We start from the raw sequence: 20,890 nt of genomic DNA, 5'->3' as shown, positions 1-20,890 counted from the left end.
TCCTAGCGGCAGCAGCATAACACCCATGGTTCTGTGTCCCCCAATGAGTGGCTCGGAGAAAAGGATTTTATGGTGAGTACACAAAAATCCCTATTTTCCACCTCTAAAACCTGGGTGCATCTTATAGTCCAGTGCGTCTTATAGTCCGAAAAATACGGTAAGTAGTAATGAAGCCATGTGGTGATTACTAAATTTTCCCATCCATGAAAGACAACCGACTGTAGTTCATCTCAGTGTCCATCTTGAAAATGGACAAGTTTATTTTACTCCCAACAATGCAGAGGAAAGAGCTGCTTGACCACCCAATACAACATTGACAGCTTTCTTCTCCTATGTCAAGCAGATCCATTTGCAAGGACATTATATTCAGATGTCCCAAAATATTATACATCGAATAAATCGAGAAAAGTATTTTGCAAGAGGAAACAAGGTGCAAGGGTCCCAGGATGGGAAGGACGTTCCAGTGATGCTCTTGGACTTGTGTATACAGTGCATCCAAACAACGCAGAGTGCTACTACCTACGATTACTGCTTCACACTGTCTGTGGACCAACTTCTTTCACAGGTTTCAAAATAGTTGATGGAGAGCTGTGTCAAACTTACAGGGAAGCATGCCAAAAGCGTGGTCTGATCGAAGACCATCAATACTGGGACATGACTTTGCAGGAAGCATCTCTCACTCGCTTTCCACCTCAACTAAGAGACCTGTTTGCTGTAATAATTACAGCCTGCGCACCTTCCAATCCCTGTGCACTTTGGGACAAATACAAAGAATATCTTAGTGAAGATATTCTTATAGTGCAAAGGAACGTTAATCCAGACTTAGACTTATATTTCACTACTGACATATTCAACAAAGCCCTCTTGATGTTAGAAGAAAGGTGCATATCTATCAATACAATTAGGTTTTACCAGCACCAAATCGACCAGACTTTGATATTATGAACAGAGAGATTCTGCAAGAAAAAAGCTATGATTTGGAAAAATGTAAAGAGTTTGTCATATTAAATAAGCCTCTTTTGGTTGATGATCAAAGATCGGCCTATATGGCAATTATGGCTCAGATTTCTAGTGGAAATGGGGGACTATTTTTCCTAGATTCATCAGGAGGTACTGGTAAAACATTTTTCATTAATTTGCTGCTTGCAGAAATTCGCTCAAACAATGCCATTGCCTTGGCTGTTGCATCATCTGGGATTGCAGCCACTCTTTTAAATGGAGGGTGCAGTAGGATTGCCCTTTAATATAGCGCTGTCAGAAACTCCTGTCTGTAATATCACTAAGGGCTCTGGGAAAGCTAAGGTATTACAAACTTGCAAAGTAATTGTTTGGGATGAATTTATCATGGCGCACAAGAAAGCGGTCGAGGCCCTTGATCACACCTTGAAAGATCTGCGGGGAACTGATCGTTTAATGGGGGGAATTGTTGTAATTTTTGCAGGTGACTTCTGCCAGACATTACCTGTTCTTAAGGGAGCAACACCAGCGGATGAGCTGAATGCCTGTCTAAAATCTTCTTATCTGTGGATACATGTTCAGAAGCAAACTCTTACTACTAATATGTGGGTTCATTTGATGGGAAATACAACTGCGGACAAATTTACACACCAGCTACTGTGCCTTGGAAATGACAGGTTCCCTACTGATTCCACTACTGGTCTCATTTCCTTTCCGGAAGATTTTTGTGAAATGACATCTTCGGTAATGGAACTTATTGACCAAGTTTTCCCTGATATTTGTAACAATTTTAACAACCATCAGTGGCTTTGTGAACGTGCAATCCTAGCGCCTAAAAATGATAGTGTCCGCTCCATAAATCTATTAATTCAGGGAATGCTGCCTTGTCTAGGACCACATACATGTCAATTGATTCAGTCATGGAGAGTGAACAAGCCGTAATGTATCCATTGGAGTTCCTGAATTCTTTGGAGCCTCCTGGAATGCCACCGCATAAGCTCACTTTAAGAATAGGAGCCACAATAATTTTGCTTCGGAACCTTGACCCCCAAAAAATGGGTAACAGCACAAGATTGTGCAATAATAGTCTCATGCCCAATGTTATTGAAGCCACTATTCTTATGGGAAACTCTAAGGGAGCAAATGTTTTCATTCCGCGTATTCCTTTGCTACCAAGCAACATGCCCTTCAATTTTAAGCATTTGCAGTTCCCTATCCGACTTGCATTTGCTATGACTATAAACAAAGCACAAGGTCAATCACTTGAAGAGCCTGTGTTTTTCAGATGGACAGTTGTACACTGCTTGCTCTTGAGTGGGTAACCCCAAAAATCTTTTCATATATGCACCTGAAGGTAAAACCAGAAACATTGTTTACCAAAAAGCACTGCAATAGATAGTTGTTTAAGGCTACTTTCATACTAGCGTCAGACGACGCACGACAATTTGCGTCGTTGCGACGTACCGATGCTAGCAGTGAATGCGCCGCACAACAGGGGCAGTGGATGCTGTTTTTCAACGCATCCGCTGCCCCATTGTGAGGTGTGGGGAGGAGGGGGCGGAGTTCCGACCGCGCATGCGCGGTTGGAAAAGACGGGCACGACGCACCAAAAAACGTTACAAGCAACGTTTTTTGGTGGCGACAGTCCGACGCAACCGTCGCACGACGGTTGCGACGTGTGGCAATGCGTCGCACTGCGTCACTAATGCAAGTCAATGGAGAAAAAACGCATCCTGCAAGCACTTTTTGTGTTTTTTCTACAAAACGACGCATAGCGACGTGCAGTGCACGACGCTAGTGTGAAAGTAGCCTTAAAGGGCCACTGTCACCCCCCTCCAGCCGTTATAAACTAAAAGAGCCACCTTGTTAGAATGCAGCATTACTGCTGCACAAGGTGGCTCTTTTAGTTTATAACGGCTGGAGGGGGGTGACAGTGGCCCTTTAACTGTAAACCAATTTTACTCTTTTGTCCATGAACTACTTATAGATTGCACTGGAGAGTGGGGGGGAAGGGTTGTGTAATATGCATCCATTTTCATTTTTGATAAAAAAAAATAGTTAAAAAAATAGTTGTAATAGTTTATACTGCATAATATGTATTGAATATGTAAAATCAATACAAATGTTGAAATTAAAAAAAAAGTTGTTGTTCACTCCAATGTTGCAACAAATTAGCAAAATGCCAAAATAATAAAAATTTAAAGTGGGAAAAAAAATTTACTGTAGCACTCTGAAAATGTCAATTTCAGGGTGACACTCAAAATTTTACTTTAGCTACATAACCAACAATTTAACATATTTTCCGCGAACTAAGCCGCGGGTATTATATGAATGCACTCACTTAGCATTGAAAGAAGACCTTTCACAAGATTTCAGCCACTAAATCATGATGTGTCAGGTTAACATGCTTGGAGCTAAATAAAATGTCTGTTTGATTTTTTGGGGGTTTACTTTTTTTTTCCCTCATCTCCATTGTGGAGATATTGGCTAGTAAAGTTTATATGATTCTCGTTAATACCAATGAGGTGTTAATAGGGATTTGTCTCGGAGGCCACGTTGCTCAGTCTGGACAGTGATGTCTTCCTTCTGATTTCTCTTCCTCTGATTTCACCTTATCGGGGGGCACCTGCTCCTTCAACAGCTCAGGACCTTGAAGGAAAAGCCCCCAGCATCTTTCTGTGCTCATAAGATACCTTTTTAACTGGTTAATGATTTTTATTTTCCTGAAGTTTTGGCTTTCTTGGGATTCAGTCTCAGAACCCCTAGCATGTAAGAAGCTATAGCAGTGTGCTATGGACATCACGGATAAAGACTGGAAGAATTTCTCTGAATAAAGCTCTTAAGTTTTCTTCATTACAGGCACAACGTACTAGTATATAGATTTTCAGCATTAGTAGCTACGTTAATGAACATTTATGTATTCACATACAGATTATTCACAATTTTGAATAACTCAACAAGAACCTGCACTAATCACTTAGTGACACCTTGGGGTGTCAACACTATAAGGGAGATAGAATGAGATATATATATATGATTAATTCTATGTATATATCAATCTATCCCTTGCAAGCCCTTACAAGATCTCCACAAATTTCATAAACCAGTATGCGAATATCAATATGCAAAAATGAGAACGTGTTGCTTGACTTTAATATTTTTATTACTATAAAACCTCAAATATTCTTTTCTTCTTCATTTGTCTAAAAATAAAATGATGATACAACTGAAAAATAATTGAATACTTTATTCTATCACAGGACTTGTCATCAACTTCCGTCACTTGCTCAAACAAAGACGCAGACGTTTGGGAAGTCGGCAGAAGAAGATGCGTTGATGTCTGTCAGTTTTGGGGTTTTCTTCCAAGATTGTGGAATGAGGAATTTAAAATTCCTCTATTGTTTTGCTTTTTGTTGTTTTTCTTTTCACCCTTCCCCTCCATTGTTTTTTATTTTTGTTTTCCTTTCAGGGAACAAATGAATATGTGTATTTCTTAGGGCCTGTTCACACTGCAGTGTGTTCATGTTTCTGACCGGTGCTTCCATCTGGATCCCCAAAAAATGGGATTCAGACATGCCCATGAAGGAGCCATTGAATAAGACAAACTGGGTCCAAAGTAAACTTTGGGATATGTTTTTGCGTCTTTCTGGTGTCACCTGTCTTTTTAGACAGGCCCTTTGCTCTATACCATCCATCACCTTCACAGTACTAGTAATGGAGGCTGACAGTTGACATTTACACCTCTAGAATATTCCATGAGACACACAAAAGTCCCTATGAACATTCCTTACCACAAAGCATGGCACAACTGGCTTATGATTCTGACTACCTAAATTAGCATCAGCAGGTTCTGAATCTGTATTTAAGAGATGAATTCAATGATTTATTTTGTAGTACTAAAGTATTTCTGGCAATATGTAAAGGCTGCCGTCCAAATAACGGTTTATTACCTGCATCCGGAGGCATGTGGTGCTGAGCCACCAGAGTTACCTACGGTATGTGTTCTTGCTGGATTATGGATACATGGAATATGTGTGTATAATAAAGGACTGAGATTTTTACTGTACCAGAGGTGATTGTTTTGGAATCATGATTCACATTGAAAGACATACAGTACAGGCCAAAAGTTTGGACACATCTTCTCATTTAAAGATTTTTCTGTATTTTCATGACTATGAAAATTGTAAATTCACACTGAAGGCATCAAAACTATGAATTAACACACGTGGAATTAGATACTTAACAAAAAAGTGTGAAACAACTGAAAATATGTCTTATATTCTAGGTTCTTCAAAGTAGCCACCTTTTGCTTTGATGACTGCTTTGCACACTCTTGGCATTCTCTTGATGAGCTTCAAGAGGTAGTCACCGGGAATGGTCTTCCAACAATCTTGAAGGAGTTCCCAGAGATGCTTAGCACTTGTTGGCCCTTTTGCCTTCACTCTGCGGTCTAGCTCACCCCAAACCATTTCGATTGGGTTCAGGCCTGGTGACTGTGGAGGCCAGGTCATCTGGCGTAGCACCCCATCACTACTCTTCTTGGTCAAATAGCCCTTACACAGCTTGGAGGTGTGTTTGGGGTCATTGTCCTGTTGAAAAATAAATGATGGTCCAACTAAACGCAAACCGGATGGAATAGCATGCCGCTGCAAGATGCTGTGGTAGCCATGCAAGTTCAGTATTCCTTCAATTTTGAATAAATCCCCAACCTCTTGAAGCTCATCAAGAGAATGCCAAGAGTGTGCAAAGCAGTCATCAAAGCAAAAGGTGGCTACTTTGAAGAACCTAAAATATAAGACATAATTTCAGTAGTTTCACACTTTTTTTGTTAAGTATATAATTCCACATGTGTTAATTCATAGTTTTGATGCCTTCAGTGTGAATGTACAATTTTCATAGTCATGAAAATACAGAAAAATCTTTAAATGAGATGTGTCCAAACTTTTGGTCTGTACTGTATATGAAGGGTCACAAAAAGAAAAAAAGAAAGAGGAGCACTCACCGTCCGTGCAAGAATCCTTTAATTAGTGTGGCATTACATTAAAATAGCGGGGTATTGCAGGGAGAAGATGTGGAAAAGGACGACGGCCGTTTCGCGCTCCTGCGCTTCTACGGGTCCGATCGGACCCGTAGAAGCGCAGGAGCTCGAAACGGCCGTCGTCCTTTTCCACATCTTCTCCCTGCAATACCCCGCTATTTTAATGTAATGCCACACTAATTAAAGGATTCTTGCACGGACGGTGAGTGCTCCTCTTTCTTTTTTTCTTTTTGTGTATTCATGGACATTGGTTTCTGAGAGAGCACCTCAGCCCGTAGTGGCAGTTATACGCTTCAGATTTTATATAGGGCGTATCAGGAAGATCTGGCTGTATGTGCGCCCATCTGGCTTTCTTAAAGTGGACTATTTATTGTATATGAAGGGTGTATAGCTGCACACCATAATATCCAATTATTATACACTCTCCCTGTCACAAGTGATGTGTATACGCTGCTCTCCATAGATGGAATGCTTTTCAGCGTAAATTGGACCAGTCATCAGAAACTGGCTCTGTTAAATGCAGCTGTGCATGTCTTGCTCTGAAACGCTTAGGCCACATTTACACATTCAGTATTTGGTCAGTTTTTACTTCCGTATTCATAAGCCAAAATCAGGAGTGGAACGATCAGAGGAAAAGTATAATAGAAACACGTCACCACTTAAGTATTTATCACCGGCTCCTGATTTTGTCTTACAAATACAGAGGTAAAATACTGACCAAATACTGAACACAGCCTTAAGCTTGCTTTCAAAGGCCGGACGATGTCTGTGTCTTGGATGACTAGTCAGAAGCAGGTCCCTGGCGGATTCTCCCTGCCCCAGTCTCTGACAAACTAGTCTATCCTTATACACACTCAAAGTGATAGTCCTGTTAGTTTATGGGAGCAGGGAGGATAGAAGCCTGCGAGAACTGGCTCAGACTAGTCGACTGAATATTCAAAGTATGTTTTCTGTGAAATCCTGCAGCATTTCAACGTAAAACAAGCACTGCTGCAATACTGCAACCAGACATATTCATGCTGCCTTTGGTTTGGGGAGCCATGTGGTTCTTACTGTAAAATCTTTCTTGGAGCTTTCATTGGGGGACACAAAAAATCATGCTGCTGACAGTTGGCAATAAAAAAGTTAGCTCCTCCTCAGTAGTATACACAACCAACTGAAGCCAAGTTGATGAGTTAGTGTGAAAGCAGTAGGAGAAGCAACTTAAAACAAATTACAGACTGGCCCAACAGAGGCATTTAGAAAATAGTGAGTGCTGTGTGTCCAAATGAATGCTCCGAGAAAGATTTTAAGGTAAGCACTAGAGTTCTAGTCCTCTTCCTCTCTGAAATGACAACTTGCATATTTCCCAGAGGAGCATTGTGGCTTTAAGTCTCCTCACCTCGACATGCTTAACATGTCACTCCCCGCAAGGAGAAACGATACTTCTTGGATCCCGGTCAGACTCCTCTCCATCAGCCAAACCAGATCTCCACTTAGCACTGACAAGGGGCAGTACCCCGAAACACAGTGACTGCAAATTGAAATCTGGTTTGGCTCTTATCCTAAGTCATGTGACAAGGCTCGTTAAAGGGTCGACTGACTGTGAGGCTGCTGTCACACTAGCAGTATTTGGTCAGTATTTTACATAAGTATTTGTAAACCAAAAATCAGGAGTGGAACAAATAGAGGAAAAGTATAACAGAAACATATGCACCACATCTGCATTTGTCACCAACTCCTGGTTTTGGCTTACAAATACTGATGTAAAATACTGCTAGTGTGACGGCAGCCTTAGGATTGCTACTTCCAATAGGGGGCACTAGAGTTCTAACTCTCTTCCTCTCTGAAGAGACAATTTGCATATTTCCCAGAGGAGCATTGCGGCTTTAAGTTTCCTCACCTCGACATGCTTAACATGTCACTCTCCGCAAGGAGAAACAATACTTCTTGGATCAAGGTAAGAACCCAAAATATTAACTTTGCTATTGCTTCTTTGCGGGACACAGGAAGCCATGAGATGTCCCAAAGCAGTCCCCAAGGGTGGGAAGACTAATAGGAGTAGTCAAATTAATGCGAATTGTAGATTGGCCACTGTATTGTGCAAAAAAACGATGGCCGAGGCTCGAAAGCCAAGGAGTATTCTGTAGAACCTGGAAAAGGTAAGAACAGATAACTGAGATACAGCTTAGAGAGCTTCAAATAGAGGCTTGATGAATGGTGTAGGAGGCCCTAGGCCCAGATGAAGAGAGCAAGAAGACAGTGATGGACCTCTGTCTCTTGCCAATATACATCCAGAATTACATAGACAAAAACACGGAGGAAAAAAGTCCACTTCAACATATTTAGAAAACAATATACAAAAGATTTATTAAGTAATCAATACAAATACAAATATGTAAAATACAAAACATGGGTGTATTGTTAATACCGCCATATAGCAGAAGACACATAGGAGGAAATGTGGCAATGACCAAGTCAGGGGGGGAGTTCACATATACACCTTTTGGGTGGCAGCGTCAGCTCAGAAAGTAAAGAGAATGTACGACCAAATACAATCACTACGTCTAATTCACATGGCACAAGTAGCCCAAAGTGCAAAGGTCATATCTTCATAGGCACATATAATTGCTGCTTACCCATTATGGATCAGGTGTGTTCTCCCCACCTCACTCGGTCCCCCCGGACGCGCGTTTCGCGTGGCTTTTTCAACAGGGTGTATCCATAATGTGTCTCATTGTGTTTAAATATCATAGACCCGGAAGTAGAATCGGTGACGCCGGCGCATGCGCAGTAGCGTCCAGAGTGCATCGTTCAATAGGGCCATCACAGTGGGGAGTGTATGAGAGGCGGAGCTCCACCTTCCAAGCACAAGAAGTGTAGCACTCCCCACTTGTAAGTGATAGGTCCACAAGAAGATGGCTACAATGGACGACACCGGGCATGCGCACCACCAACTCTCAATAAAAAGCCCTGGCTACAGCCATTTTTTTAGTGATAAAATTAAGATCGCTCAAAAAACAGAACGCCGCAGCGTCCCGAAATATACGTAAACCGGAACGCTAGATAGATTAGAAACGTCCCCAATAGAGTGAAAAAGCGGGACGCTAAAAAGGTGCAGAAAATAATAACGCACCTCATATGTTCAGAGTGTATACAGTTACATAGAAACAATAACAGAAAAAGAAGAAGAAAAAAGGGACGCTATAATAAAAAGACAAAATACAAAAAAAAAACAATAACATACATATAAATATGTGAACAAAACATATATCATGCGTGTGAAGCATATATGTGATTCCGTGTATATGTAATAAAACAGACCCCATAACACACTGGGGAATAAATTGTACTATGTGTTAGTTGTCGCTTACAGTCCCAAAGTACATATTCAATGTCAAAGGGTCCTCTCACGGTGCTAAGATATAGACCAACAAGGTTAAAATTGCTATATGACCCTGCACATTCTTGAAAGACGCAGGGATATCAAGTGAAACTTAGTGAATAACTAATGACCCCCAACCCCTAAACTAGAACAAATCATATAAACTCATACAAACATTCACTAAAGAATAATGTTAGCATATAAAAACCACATAAAGTGTAAACTCATGAAAAAACGTAGACCACGTATAAAAAATATATATCTGTAGACAACATATAGGCAATATGTAAAGGACACTCCTTCTCTTCAGGTTCCGAAACGTTCACCGGGTTTTGCTGCGGCGTCATCACCAGTGCGTAGCCATGGACGACTAATAAAAACTAAAAAGAAAAACACACAAGACAGTAAATACAAAATAATATTAAAAGCGAATGGTGAAAGAGTCACCCAAGAGAGGACAGCCAGGTCAAAGGTCATGGAACATTTTCCATATTACATCCCTATTATATCGCTGCATGTCAGAACAAAGCCGGAAAATTAAGGAAGTATACTTTTGGAGCCAAGTAATGTAACGAACACAACAGAGAACCTACGGGACTCTCACAGAAAAGGAGCGAAGCTGAGCTGCTCATTAAGTCCCTTAGGGGCAAGGGTGTCAAGGGTGACAATCCACTTGCACTCGCACTGTGCGAGTAACTTGGTCAGATTGCCACCCCTGACACCTCCATGTATTAAATCTATCCCTCTCACTTTTAAGCCCCTAGGGTCTGATCCGTGAAACAGCCGAAAGTGCCTGGGTAATGTTTTTAAGACCGATGGGTCTTCCATCTGAGGGAATTTAAGATGGGAGCAGGGAATTTAGGATAAGAGAGTATATCTCATGCAACACTACTTTTGTGGTCTATTATGCGACCTGTCCCTGCTCCCTGATCTATGTCGGTCTCACATCTAGGGAACTCAAGGTTCGGACGCGCGAACATGTAAGGGATATTTTGGCAAGCAAAGAAGTAGAAGACCCATCGGTCTTAAAAACATTACCCAGGCACTTTCGGCTGTTTCACGGATCAGACCCTAGGGGCTTAAAAGTGAGAGGGATAGATTTAATACATGGAGGTGTCAGGGGTGGCAATCTGACCAAGTTACTCGCACAGTGCGAGTGCAAGTGGATTGTCACCCTTGCCCCTAAGGGACTTAATGAGCAGCTCAGCTTCGCTCCTTTTCTGTGAGAGTCCCGTAGGTTCTCTGTTGTGTTCGTTACATTACTTGGCTCCAAAAGTATACTTCCTTAATTTTCCGGCTTTGTTCTGACATGCAGCGATATAATAGGGATGTAATATGGAAAATGTTCCATGACCTTTGACCTGGCTGTCCTCTCTTGGGTGACTCTTTCACCATTCGCTTTTAATATTATTTTGTATTTACTGTCTTGTTGTGTGTTTTTCTTTTTAGTTTTTATTAGTCGTCCATGGCTACGCACTGGTGATGACGCCGCAGCAAAACCCGGTGAACGTTTCGGAACCTGAAGAGAAGGAGTGTCCTTTACATATTGCCTATATGTTGTCTACAGATATATATTTTTTATACGTGGTCTACGTTTTTTCATGAGTTTACACTTTATGTGGTTTTTATATGCTAACATTATTCTTTAGTGAATGTTTGTATGAGTTTATATGATTTGTTCTAGTTTAGGGGTTGGGGGTCATTAGTTATTCACTAAGTTTCACTTGATATCCCTGCGTCTTTCAAGAATGTGCAGGGTCATATAGCAATTTTAACCTTGTTGGTCTATATCTTAGCACCGTGAGAGGACCCTTTGACATTGAATATGTACTTTGGGACTGTAAGCGACAACTAACACATAGTACAATTTATTCCCCAGTGTGTTATGGGGTCTGTTTTATTACATATACACGGAATCACATATATGCTTCACACACATGATATATGTTTTGTTCACATATTTATATGTATGTTATTGTTTTTTTTTTTGTATTTTGTCTTTTTATTATAGCGTCCCTTTTTTCTTCTTCTTTTTCTGTTATTGTTTCTATGTAACTGTATACACTCTGAACATATGAGGTGCGTTATTATTTTCTGCACCTTTTTAGCGTCCCGCTTTTTCACTCTATTGGGGACGTTTCTAATCTATCTAGCGTTCCGGTTTACGTATATTTCGGGACGCTGCGGCGTTCTGTTTTTTGAGCGATCTTAATTTTATCACTAAAAAAATGGCTGTAGCCAGGGCTTTTTATTGAGAGTTGGTGGTGCGCATGCCCGGTGTCGTCCATTGTAGCCATCTTCTTGTGGACCTATCACTTACAAGTGGGGAGTGCTACACTTCTTGTGCTTGGAAGGTGGAGCTCCGCCTCTCATACACTCCCCACTGTGATGGCCCTATTGAACGATGCACTCTGGACGCTACTGCGCATGCGCCGGCGTCACCGATTCTACTTCCGGGTCTATGATATTTAAACACAATGAGACACATTATGGATACACCCTGTTGAAAAAGCCACGCGAAACGCGCGTCCGGGGGGACCGAGTGAGGTGGGGAGAACACACCTGATCCATAATGGGTAAGCAGCAATTATATGTGCCTATGAAGATATGACCTTTGCACTTTGGGCTACTTGTGCCATGTGAATTAGACGTAGTGATTGTATTTGGTCGTACATTCTCTTTACTTTCTGAGCTGACGCTGCCACCCAAAAGGTGTATATGTGAACTCCCCCCCTGACTTGGTCATTGCCACATTTCCTCCTATGTGTCTTCTGCTATATGGCGGTATTAACAATACACCCATGTTTTGTATTTTACATATTTGTATTTGTATTGATTACTTAATAAATCTTTTGTATATTGTTTTCTAAATATGTTGAAGTGGACTTTTTTCCTCCGTGTTTTTGTCTATGTATTGATTTGGAGTAGTCCCAGAAGGGCACCTGAGGAGTGCCTAGAGAGAGTTGGTACTTACCACTCAGTTATACAGAGTATATTGGTGCTTCATGACTGTAATATTAAATACATCCAGAATTGTAGAGTGGATCCAGACTAGAAGACCATTATAATGATTCTCCAGACACAAGCAGGGAATCTGAGCATCTGAGGAAACTGTTCTCGATAGATGGGGCGCTGAGATGCACTCTGACCAGTTACAATATATTCAAGAGATCGATAGGACGAGATGAAAGGGAACGAAGAAAGAGAAGGCTAAGTCCCACAGTGAAGAGCGAAGTGAACTTAGGACCACCGTGACCAAAGAGGTCAGAAAGGGGGGTGCAACAGTATGTGTGTGGAGAGATTGTTGTCTAAAGAACTTTCCAGGAAACGAGAAAGGAAAACTAAAAAGGTAAGAAGAAAAAAGCGGTAGACTGTTCAAAACCAGATGCGGGCCCCCAAGACACACGGGAGGTCACTAGAAATATACTAAGAGTGCACACCCCAATGAACAATATGCAATGGGAGACTGGTTTCCCCTAAAAGGAAGGTAAAAACCTGCCCTTTATGGATCTGAGGAATAAACTAGACTCAAGGCCCAACAATAAGGGAGGAAAGAAAAAGGAGGGATTAAGAGGGTTTCCCTACTTAGATCGCAATCAAGACGTGATCGGAGTAACGTTTCTGAGCAGTCCGTGAAATTGAAACAGTCAAATTATGATAGTGAAGACGATGGAACCCTGGATCTTTTCGGAACGACGTAGGGTATGTTCCACCATAAACTACTATGGACAAGAACTGTCTGATGAAACAATCCGGAGAACCGTCTGAGACAACCCCTTTCCTGTCGAAGGCCTTTTGCAGGTTAGGAAGTCGGTAGAATGTATCTTACTGTGGAGGAGTTAACTGCTGAAAAAAATCAGCAGACATTGTTCAGTCCATGACCAGATAATTCTGCCGAGGTTGACCAAGATAGCGTTCTCCCATGGAAAGAAAAGAGAAAACCTACCACTTTAGGTTCCAGATGAAGAAGGGAAAAGAGGCTTAATTAGCCTACGGGCGACACTGGACTAAAGTTCCTAGCTGAGAAAAAAGGTATGCCCGTCATCACAAACTTTCTTTGGTCTGGAAGTATCTTTTGCAAAGAATGAGAGTAGAACATTGCCACTAGGCCATACTCTTATGAATATGCTCAGATGAGAGAGACACGGAAGGAAAGTCAGCGATTAAGTTACAAGAAGAACAGAGAAGGCTGCATGTGCGAATCATGACAGCATGTTCCGAAAGGCTAGATGATTAAGATAAGGGACGATTTTGACCTGTTTGAAGGCCGAACCCGAATAGAAGTGAACTCTGAGAAATGTGTAAAGAATCTCCCAGCAGATAGAAAAAGAGCAGCCCTGGACCAATTGTATATTCCTCGTAAGGACATTGAAGAGGCTAAGCCGATGGTAACTCCTAGGACTGGCAGAGATTCTTGGAGTCCAAAAGAAGATGCATAGAGGCAAATTCAAGCACACTGGGCAGATGAAGGCATTCGGTTCCATGCTATTAAACGAACTGGAAAGCGTTGAAGTGCACATCCGTACGTAAGCCAGAGATCCAGAATGGAAAGATAGGTACTGTCCTACACTGGACCAGAGATTTGGAAAAGAACATCCTGAGTCGCTGGAGTAAAGCATGAGAAGGAGACCTACAAACTCCTTGGAGAGTTGACCATGGAAAGATCTGAACCTAGGACCCAAGTGCCGAGTAGAGATGAGCAAACATCGTTGTCTGCCTCCTTATTCGGCAAGCTATAGTGCTTACTGAAGAAGCTGCATTGGGAATCTGGCTACCTGGAGCACTCCCGATAATCAGCTGTTTGGCGCCGCAGCTGCATGTGTTCTGGCTGTGTGATAGTCACAATACACAGGCTGACCAGTTTCACCCTTTTCTCAACTAAATAACATTATTGCAAACACAATGGGGCTTTAATTGGAGGTGTCAAACATGGCACCTCAGCTCCTGGGCCCTGAGCTTCAAAAGGAAACAATTGGTCGGTAACTAAGCAGGATATTTCCTATTCACTGTATACACTGCGTGCAGAATTATTAGGCAAGTTTTTTTTTGATCACATGATACTTTTTATACATGTTGTCCTACTCCAAGCTGTTCAGGCTTGAGAGCCAACTTCAAATTACAGAGATACACATCACCTGATTTACTTAATGAGGAGGGGTGTTGGCTAATGACATCAAAACCCTATATAAGGTGTGCTTAATTATTAGGCAACTTCCTTTCCTTTGGCAAAATTGGTCAGAAGAGAGATTTGACGGGCTCTGAAAAGTCCAAAATTGTGAAATGTCTTGCAGAGGGATGCAGCAGTCTTGAAATTGCCAAACTTTTGAAGCGTGATCACAGAACAATCAAGCGTTTCATGGCAAATAGCTAACAGGGTCGCAAGAAACGTGTTGGGCAAAAAAGCTGCCCATGAATTGAGGAAAATCAAGCGTGAAGCTGCCAAGATGCCATTTGCCACCAGTTGTGCCATATTTCAGAGCTGCAACGTTACTGGAGTAACAAAAAGCACAAGGTGTGCGATACTCAGGGACATGGCCAAGGTAAGGAAGGCTGAAAAACTACCACCTTTGAACAAGAAACATAAGATAAAATGTCAAGACTGGGCCAAGAAATATCTTAAGACTGACTTTTCAAAGGTTTTATGGACTGATTAAATGAGAGTGACTCTTGATGGGCCAGAGGCTGGATCAGTAAAGGGCAGAGAGCTCCACTCCGACTCAGATGCCAGCAAGGTGGAGGGTGGGGTACTGGTATGGGCTGGTATCATCAAAGATGAACTTTTAGGACCTTTTCGGGTTGAAGATGGAGTGAAGCTCAACTCCCACACCTACTGCCAGTTTCTGGAAGACAACTTCTTCAAGCAGTGGTATAGGAAGAAGTCGGTATCGTTCAAGAAAAACATGATTTTCATGCAGGACAATGCTCCATCACATGCCTCCAACTACTCCACAGCGTGGCTGGCCAGTAAAGGTCTCAAAGAAGAAAAAATAATGACATGGCCCCCTTGTTCACCTGATCTGAACCCCACAGAGAACCTGTGGTCCCTCATAAAATGTGAGATCTACAGGATGGGAAAACAGTACACCTCTCGGAACAGTGTCTGGGAGGCTGTGGTGGCTGCTGCATGCAATGTTGATCGTAAACAGATCAAGCAACTGACAGAATCTATGGATGGAAGGCTGTTAGTGTCATCATAAAGAAAGTTGGCTATATTGGTCAATAATTTTTTAGGGTTTTGTTTTTGCATGTTAGAAATGTTTAATTCTAAATTTTGTGCAGTTATATTGGTTTACCTGGTGAAAATAAACAAGTGAGATGGGGATATATTTGGTTTTTATTAAGCAAACAAGAATGGAGTCTATGTCCAAAAGTAGTTACATAATACTTTAATAAGTTACAAAAAATACCAACAACATTATAGCAAATTACTTAATAAAAAATTACAAACAGTTTCAGACAGAGAAAGGTAGCACAGACCAAATAACAGTGCAGCTCACTACTGATGCCATATACAAAAAATCTAGTGCATAGTGCAATGGATAATACAGGCACTGAACCGGGGATCGTATGGGACCGTATAGGAAAGTGTAGTAAGCCCTGTACACAGGCTCGTACCCTCACAAAATCAAACAAGCCCATCCCCGGATTCTTACCCAGATGCTGGCGTCAGAATTGAACCACACCGTTGCCCCAACGCGCGTTTCGCGTCGGCTTCGTCAGGGGGTGCCCCCTGAGGAAGCCGACGCGAAATGCGCGTTGGGGCAACGGTGTGGTTCAATTCTGACGCCAGCATCTGGGTAAGAATCCGGGGATGGGATTGATTGTTTGATTTTGTGAGGGTACGAGCCTGTGTACAGGGCTTACTACACTTTCCTATACGGTCCCATACGATCCCCGGTTCAGTGCCTGTATTATCCATTGCACTATGCACTAGATTTTTTGTATATGGCATCAGTAGTGAGCTGCACTGTTATTTGGTCTGTGCTACCTTTCTCTGTCTGAAACTTTGTAATTTTGTATTAAGTAATTTGCTATAATGTTGTTGGTATTTTTTGTAACTTATTAAAGTATTATGTAACTACTTTTGGACATATACTCCATTCTTGTTTGCTCTTTAAAATCTGGATGTTAGGAGTGTCCTTGTTTTCTTTAATAATGTCTCCTCTGTAGGCTCCCCCACTGTGGTTGTGAGCATGTGGGAGAATATCAGACTTTTATCTTTCATTTTGGGTTTGTTCTATTATATTGGTTTTTATTAAGTTGCCTAATAATTCTGCACAGTAATAGTTACCTGCACAAACAGATATCCTCCTAAGATATCCAAATCTAAAAATAACCCACTCCAACGTCCAAAAATATTAAGCTTTGATATTTACGAGTCTTTTGGGTTGATTGAGAACGTAGTTGTTGATCAATAATAAAAATAATCCTCTAAAATACAACTTGCCTAATAATTCTGCACACAATGTAGAGAGGAGTGGGGAAGACACAGGATATCTAAAATGCAAGGACCTTAGCTTACTGTCCAATCCAGGTGTTCCTAGAAATATGAGCATATGGCCAGGACTATAAAAAAAGCTGGATGGCATAAAAGATAGTTGCTCACATGTGGGGCTGCCTAGGCTTCTTGTGATTCATAATTCATTTTCTCCTTCCCTCAAGGAAACAGAAGAACAATAGGTATTTCTGCTAGTTCTCCCTTTTTATTTTATAACTGTTTTACATATTTGGGTGTCGTTTTATCTTTACCTTTTTATATGTTTTATTGTAAGCACTGTATATTTTTATGTTAGCGCTAACAATCTAAGTTTGGTCTTTGCATGCTCTAAACAATCTATAGCCTTTCAAAGAGTGTGTGACCTTTTGATTTGTCAGGCAGTAACATATTTCAGGGACTTGTCATTCCGTGTGTTTGATGAGTGGTGGCAGGTTAAGCGGGATGTATTTTTGCTCACTTTATAGCCTTAAACAGAGTGCTGGATTGAGTGAGAGATTAACCCCTACAGGCACATCCCATGTCACATACTGAGAAGTGGGTACTTGACAACTTACCGCCACAACCAGCTGTGCACGAGTGTTGACCCTGTGATTCACAGGGTCAGACAGCCAGGAATCTGCAAGTTGGAATGGGCTGTTCGGGTGAGAGAGTGCTGGACCTGGGAGTCAAAATGTAATCACCAGGAGATAAAAATCAAAATTACTTATTACTCTAAATACTGAGAGGGGTACAATTCTTGCTGGAGGAAGGAACTAGTTTTTGTGATGTTCATAAATCGGATCCAGGACTGAAGAGGGTCTTGTACTATGGCTGTAGCTTGAGAACAGCAAGGCGTTACCTTTTCTTCCTTACAGAAATCAGATAAGTACCGAAAAACAAACCAGGGCTGAGGTGAGAGATGATTCAAGGCCCTTTGGATGGCACTACCATCAGCCATGAGGATCATGGTAGCTGTGGCATTTGACTCCCTGGATCGTGGACAAATCACGGATAGTGGGTAGTGCACCTAGATTGCGCTGCAAGCAGTAATGTGGTTTACGATAGATGGAGGACCTGACATATTGGATAGTACATGGTAGGTTTGACACACCGGATGGTGAACAAGGCACCTGGGCCACAATTGTACTCAGGGTGAGGTGCGTGGTAGAAAGTGGGTCTGACTTGCTGGATAGTGGACACTTGGATCACTTCTGCAGCCGGATCTGCATGATAGAGGATGTGAATGACTTACAGGATAGCGGACAGGACACTTACATTGCTGTTGCGATCAGCCATGTGGATGAGTGGGCAGAAAAATGTGATCGATGGTGCATATGACTCACTAGATAGTGGACAGAATACTAGTACTGTTGCTGCAATCGATGACAGGGTATGTGATATAAGGTGCATCCGGTTCACTGGATAATGGTCAGAAAACGTGGGTCGCAGCTGTAATTGACGATGAGGTATGTGGTAGATGATACATCTGACCCACTGGATAACGGACAGAGCACTAGTACCGCTGCTGCAATGACTCACTGTGGATGGAATACCCAGTAGATGTGGGCATAGTAAAAAAAACAACAACACTCCAATACTGCAGTAGAGGTCTGGATACCTGACAGATTTAAACAAAATAGTCACTCTTGGAGGAAGAAGCTTACCAAACCCTACATTCACACTTGCGTACCGGGGCTTTGCGGAGAGCTGCGTACTTCCTCCAATAAGCCCGCCCACTTCTGCAGACTAGGTCTGCCTACTTCTGCATGCATCCTGCGTACCTATCTAACATTGGGTACGCAGGACATGCAGGTGTATGCAGATGCGTTGTTTTGACATGCCCGCCAACCGCACGGAAACGCAACTTGTTCCTGCATACCCAATGTGAAAGATAGGTACGCAGGACGCATGCAGAAGTAGGCGGACCTAAACTGAAGTGTGGAAGTGGGCGGGGCTTAACGGAGGAAGTACACAGCCCTCCGCAAAGCCCCGGTACGCAAGTGTGAACCCAGCCTTGGAGACTGATGCAGGAGCGCCACTAGAAAGAGCCTTAAGAAATTGTAATAAATGTATGATTATCTAGCGTAAGTGGCTGAGACCAATGCCCTGCACCCACAAAATCTGTGATGGACTAGCGCTCATCTTGACATTTTATTTATCCATTTACATTTTTTTTTATTTTTTTTTTTTACAATAAATGGAAGGGTAGGGGGCTCCTGCAAGCCAGGGAAACTGCTGGTGAGCACAGAGCCTCTAGCTAGCTGGTGACCAGCCCAATCACTGCGGTGGGGCAGCTGTCGATGCATCTCAACTCTGCTCATGTTGTAGTGTAATGGCAGCAGTCAGGGGGAGAAAGATGGCACCGAGTTGGGGGTGGCATCAGAAAGAGCGCGTGGACTTCCAGCGCATCTGGAAGCAAGGCATGCTGTGGTTGGATGAGGATGATGGGCTAGCCTGCGCGACTTACTAAATGGAAGGAGGAGTGTGTCCTGGCAGCAGGAGAAGGCCCTGAACTGAGGCGGGGCTAAATTTAGAGACCCAGGCGGTGTGGGGACTCTGGGCTGTAAAACTCAGTAAAGAGACCTCAACAAGCTGCTCATAACCCCGGAACTCTAGCTTGGCCCCCCAGTAAAGAGACTGGGAAGAAACATCACCTCAGCTTTTAATAAAAATATTCATCAATATATATATATATATATATACAGCCAACATTAAATAAAAACACTGCAATACCCGTAATGCTGTAATGCTACTATATAAAAAAAGATTTTTGTGTATTCACCGTAAAATCTTTTTCTCCTAGCCAATCATTGGGGGACACAGGACCATGGGTGTTATGCTGCTCGAGACTAGGACACTAAGTAAACACAAATAGCTAACTCCTCCTCTGCAGTATACACCCCTTGACTGGCCAGTAATGACTCAGTTCGGTAGTAAAGCAGTAGGAGTAAAACCAAGACAGGTAAACTATGTCCAAAACTAAGGAACAAAAGACAACAACAACCAGGCAATAGGCTAACAGGGTGTGTGCTGTGTCCCCCCAATGATTGGCTCGGAGAAAAAGATTTTACGGTGAGTACACAAAAATCTCCTTTTCTCCTACGCCTCATTGGGGGACAGGACCATGGGACGTCCTAAAGCAGTCCCTGGGTGGGGAGCAATTGCACTGCTAAAACCCCATGTACCACTGGCTTACTGAGGTACCGCTGTCTGCAGAATGCGCCTGCCAAGGGCAGCGTCTGCCGAAGCCTGGGTACGGATGTGATAGTGCTTCGTGAAAGTATGCAGACTGGACCAAGTCGCAGCTTTACAAAGCTGTTGTGCTGAAGCCTGGTGCCGAATGGCCCAAGAAGCACCGACCGAGTCGAATGCACCTTAATCCCTGCTGGGACAGGGGTGTTCCTGACGCGGTAGGATTCCTGAATAGTGGAGCGAATCCACTTGGCTAGAGTGGCCTTTGAGGCAGGTAGACCTTTCCTATGTCTCTCCGGAAGCACGAACAGGACATCCGACTTACGGAAGGGAGCCATGTGAGATGTATCGCCGAAGAGCTCTAACCACATCCAGAGTATGGAGAGCTTTCTCGATACGATGGGTTGGTGCCGGACAGAATGACGGCAAGACAATGTCCTCATTTAGATGAAAAGAGGAAACGACTTTAGGTAGGAAAGAGGGAGAGGTTCACAAAACTACCTTGTCTGAGTAAAAAATCAGGAAGGGGGGTCGGCAAGAGAGAGCCGCCAACTCAGAAACTCTCCTGATTGACGTAATCGCCACGAGAAAGACCATCTTCCATGAGAGGAAGGTGAGACAGATGTCCTGCAATGGTTCGAAAGGGGCCTCTTGAAGAACTCCGAGAACGAAGTTAAGATCCCATGACGCCAAAGGCATTCTATAGGGAGGGACCACCCGAGAGACTCCTTGGATGAACGTCTTAACCGGCAGTCTGGAAGCGATCTTTCGTTGGAATAGAACAGACAATGCTGACACTTGTCCCTTGAGCGAGCTTAGAACAAGGCCTGACTCTAAACCTGACTGGAGAAACTCCAGAATG

The 20,890-nt window shown here is 42.6% G+C and overlaps 1 protein-coding gene across 1 annotated transcript in view; it reads left to right on the top strand.

The window, feature by feature from the left end:
• The window catches only part of HACD3 (3-hydroxyacyl-CoA dehydratase 3), a 53,500-nt gene extending 48,477 nt beyond the window's left edge, over nucleotides 1-5,023 (top strand). The window contains exon 11 of the mRNA XM_077263307.1: nucleotides 4,218-5,023. Within this exon, the coding sequence (XP_077119422.1) occupies nucleotides 4,218-4,294 (77 nt within the window). The 3' untranslated portion in view covers nucleotides 4,295-5,023. The remainder of the gene's footprint in view (nucleotides 1-4,217) is intronic.
• The last annotated feature ends 15,867 nt before the right edge of the window (nucleotides 5,024-20,890 follow it).

The sequence above is a fragment of the Ranitomeya variabilis genome, chromosome 5 (assembly GCF_051348905.1).
Source record: "Ranitomeya variabilis isolate aRanVar5 chromosome 5, aRanVar5.hap1, whole genome shotgun sequence".
Classification (NCBI taxonomy): domain Eukaryota; kingdom Metazoa; phylum Chordata; class Amphibia; order Anura; family Dendrobatidae; genus Ranitomeya; species Ranitomeya variabilis.
Note: the sequence above shows the minus strand (reverse complement) of the source record. Positions and strands in the feature narration are given on the sequence as shown.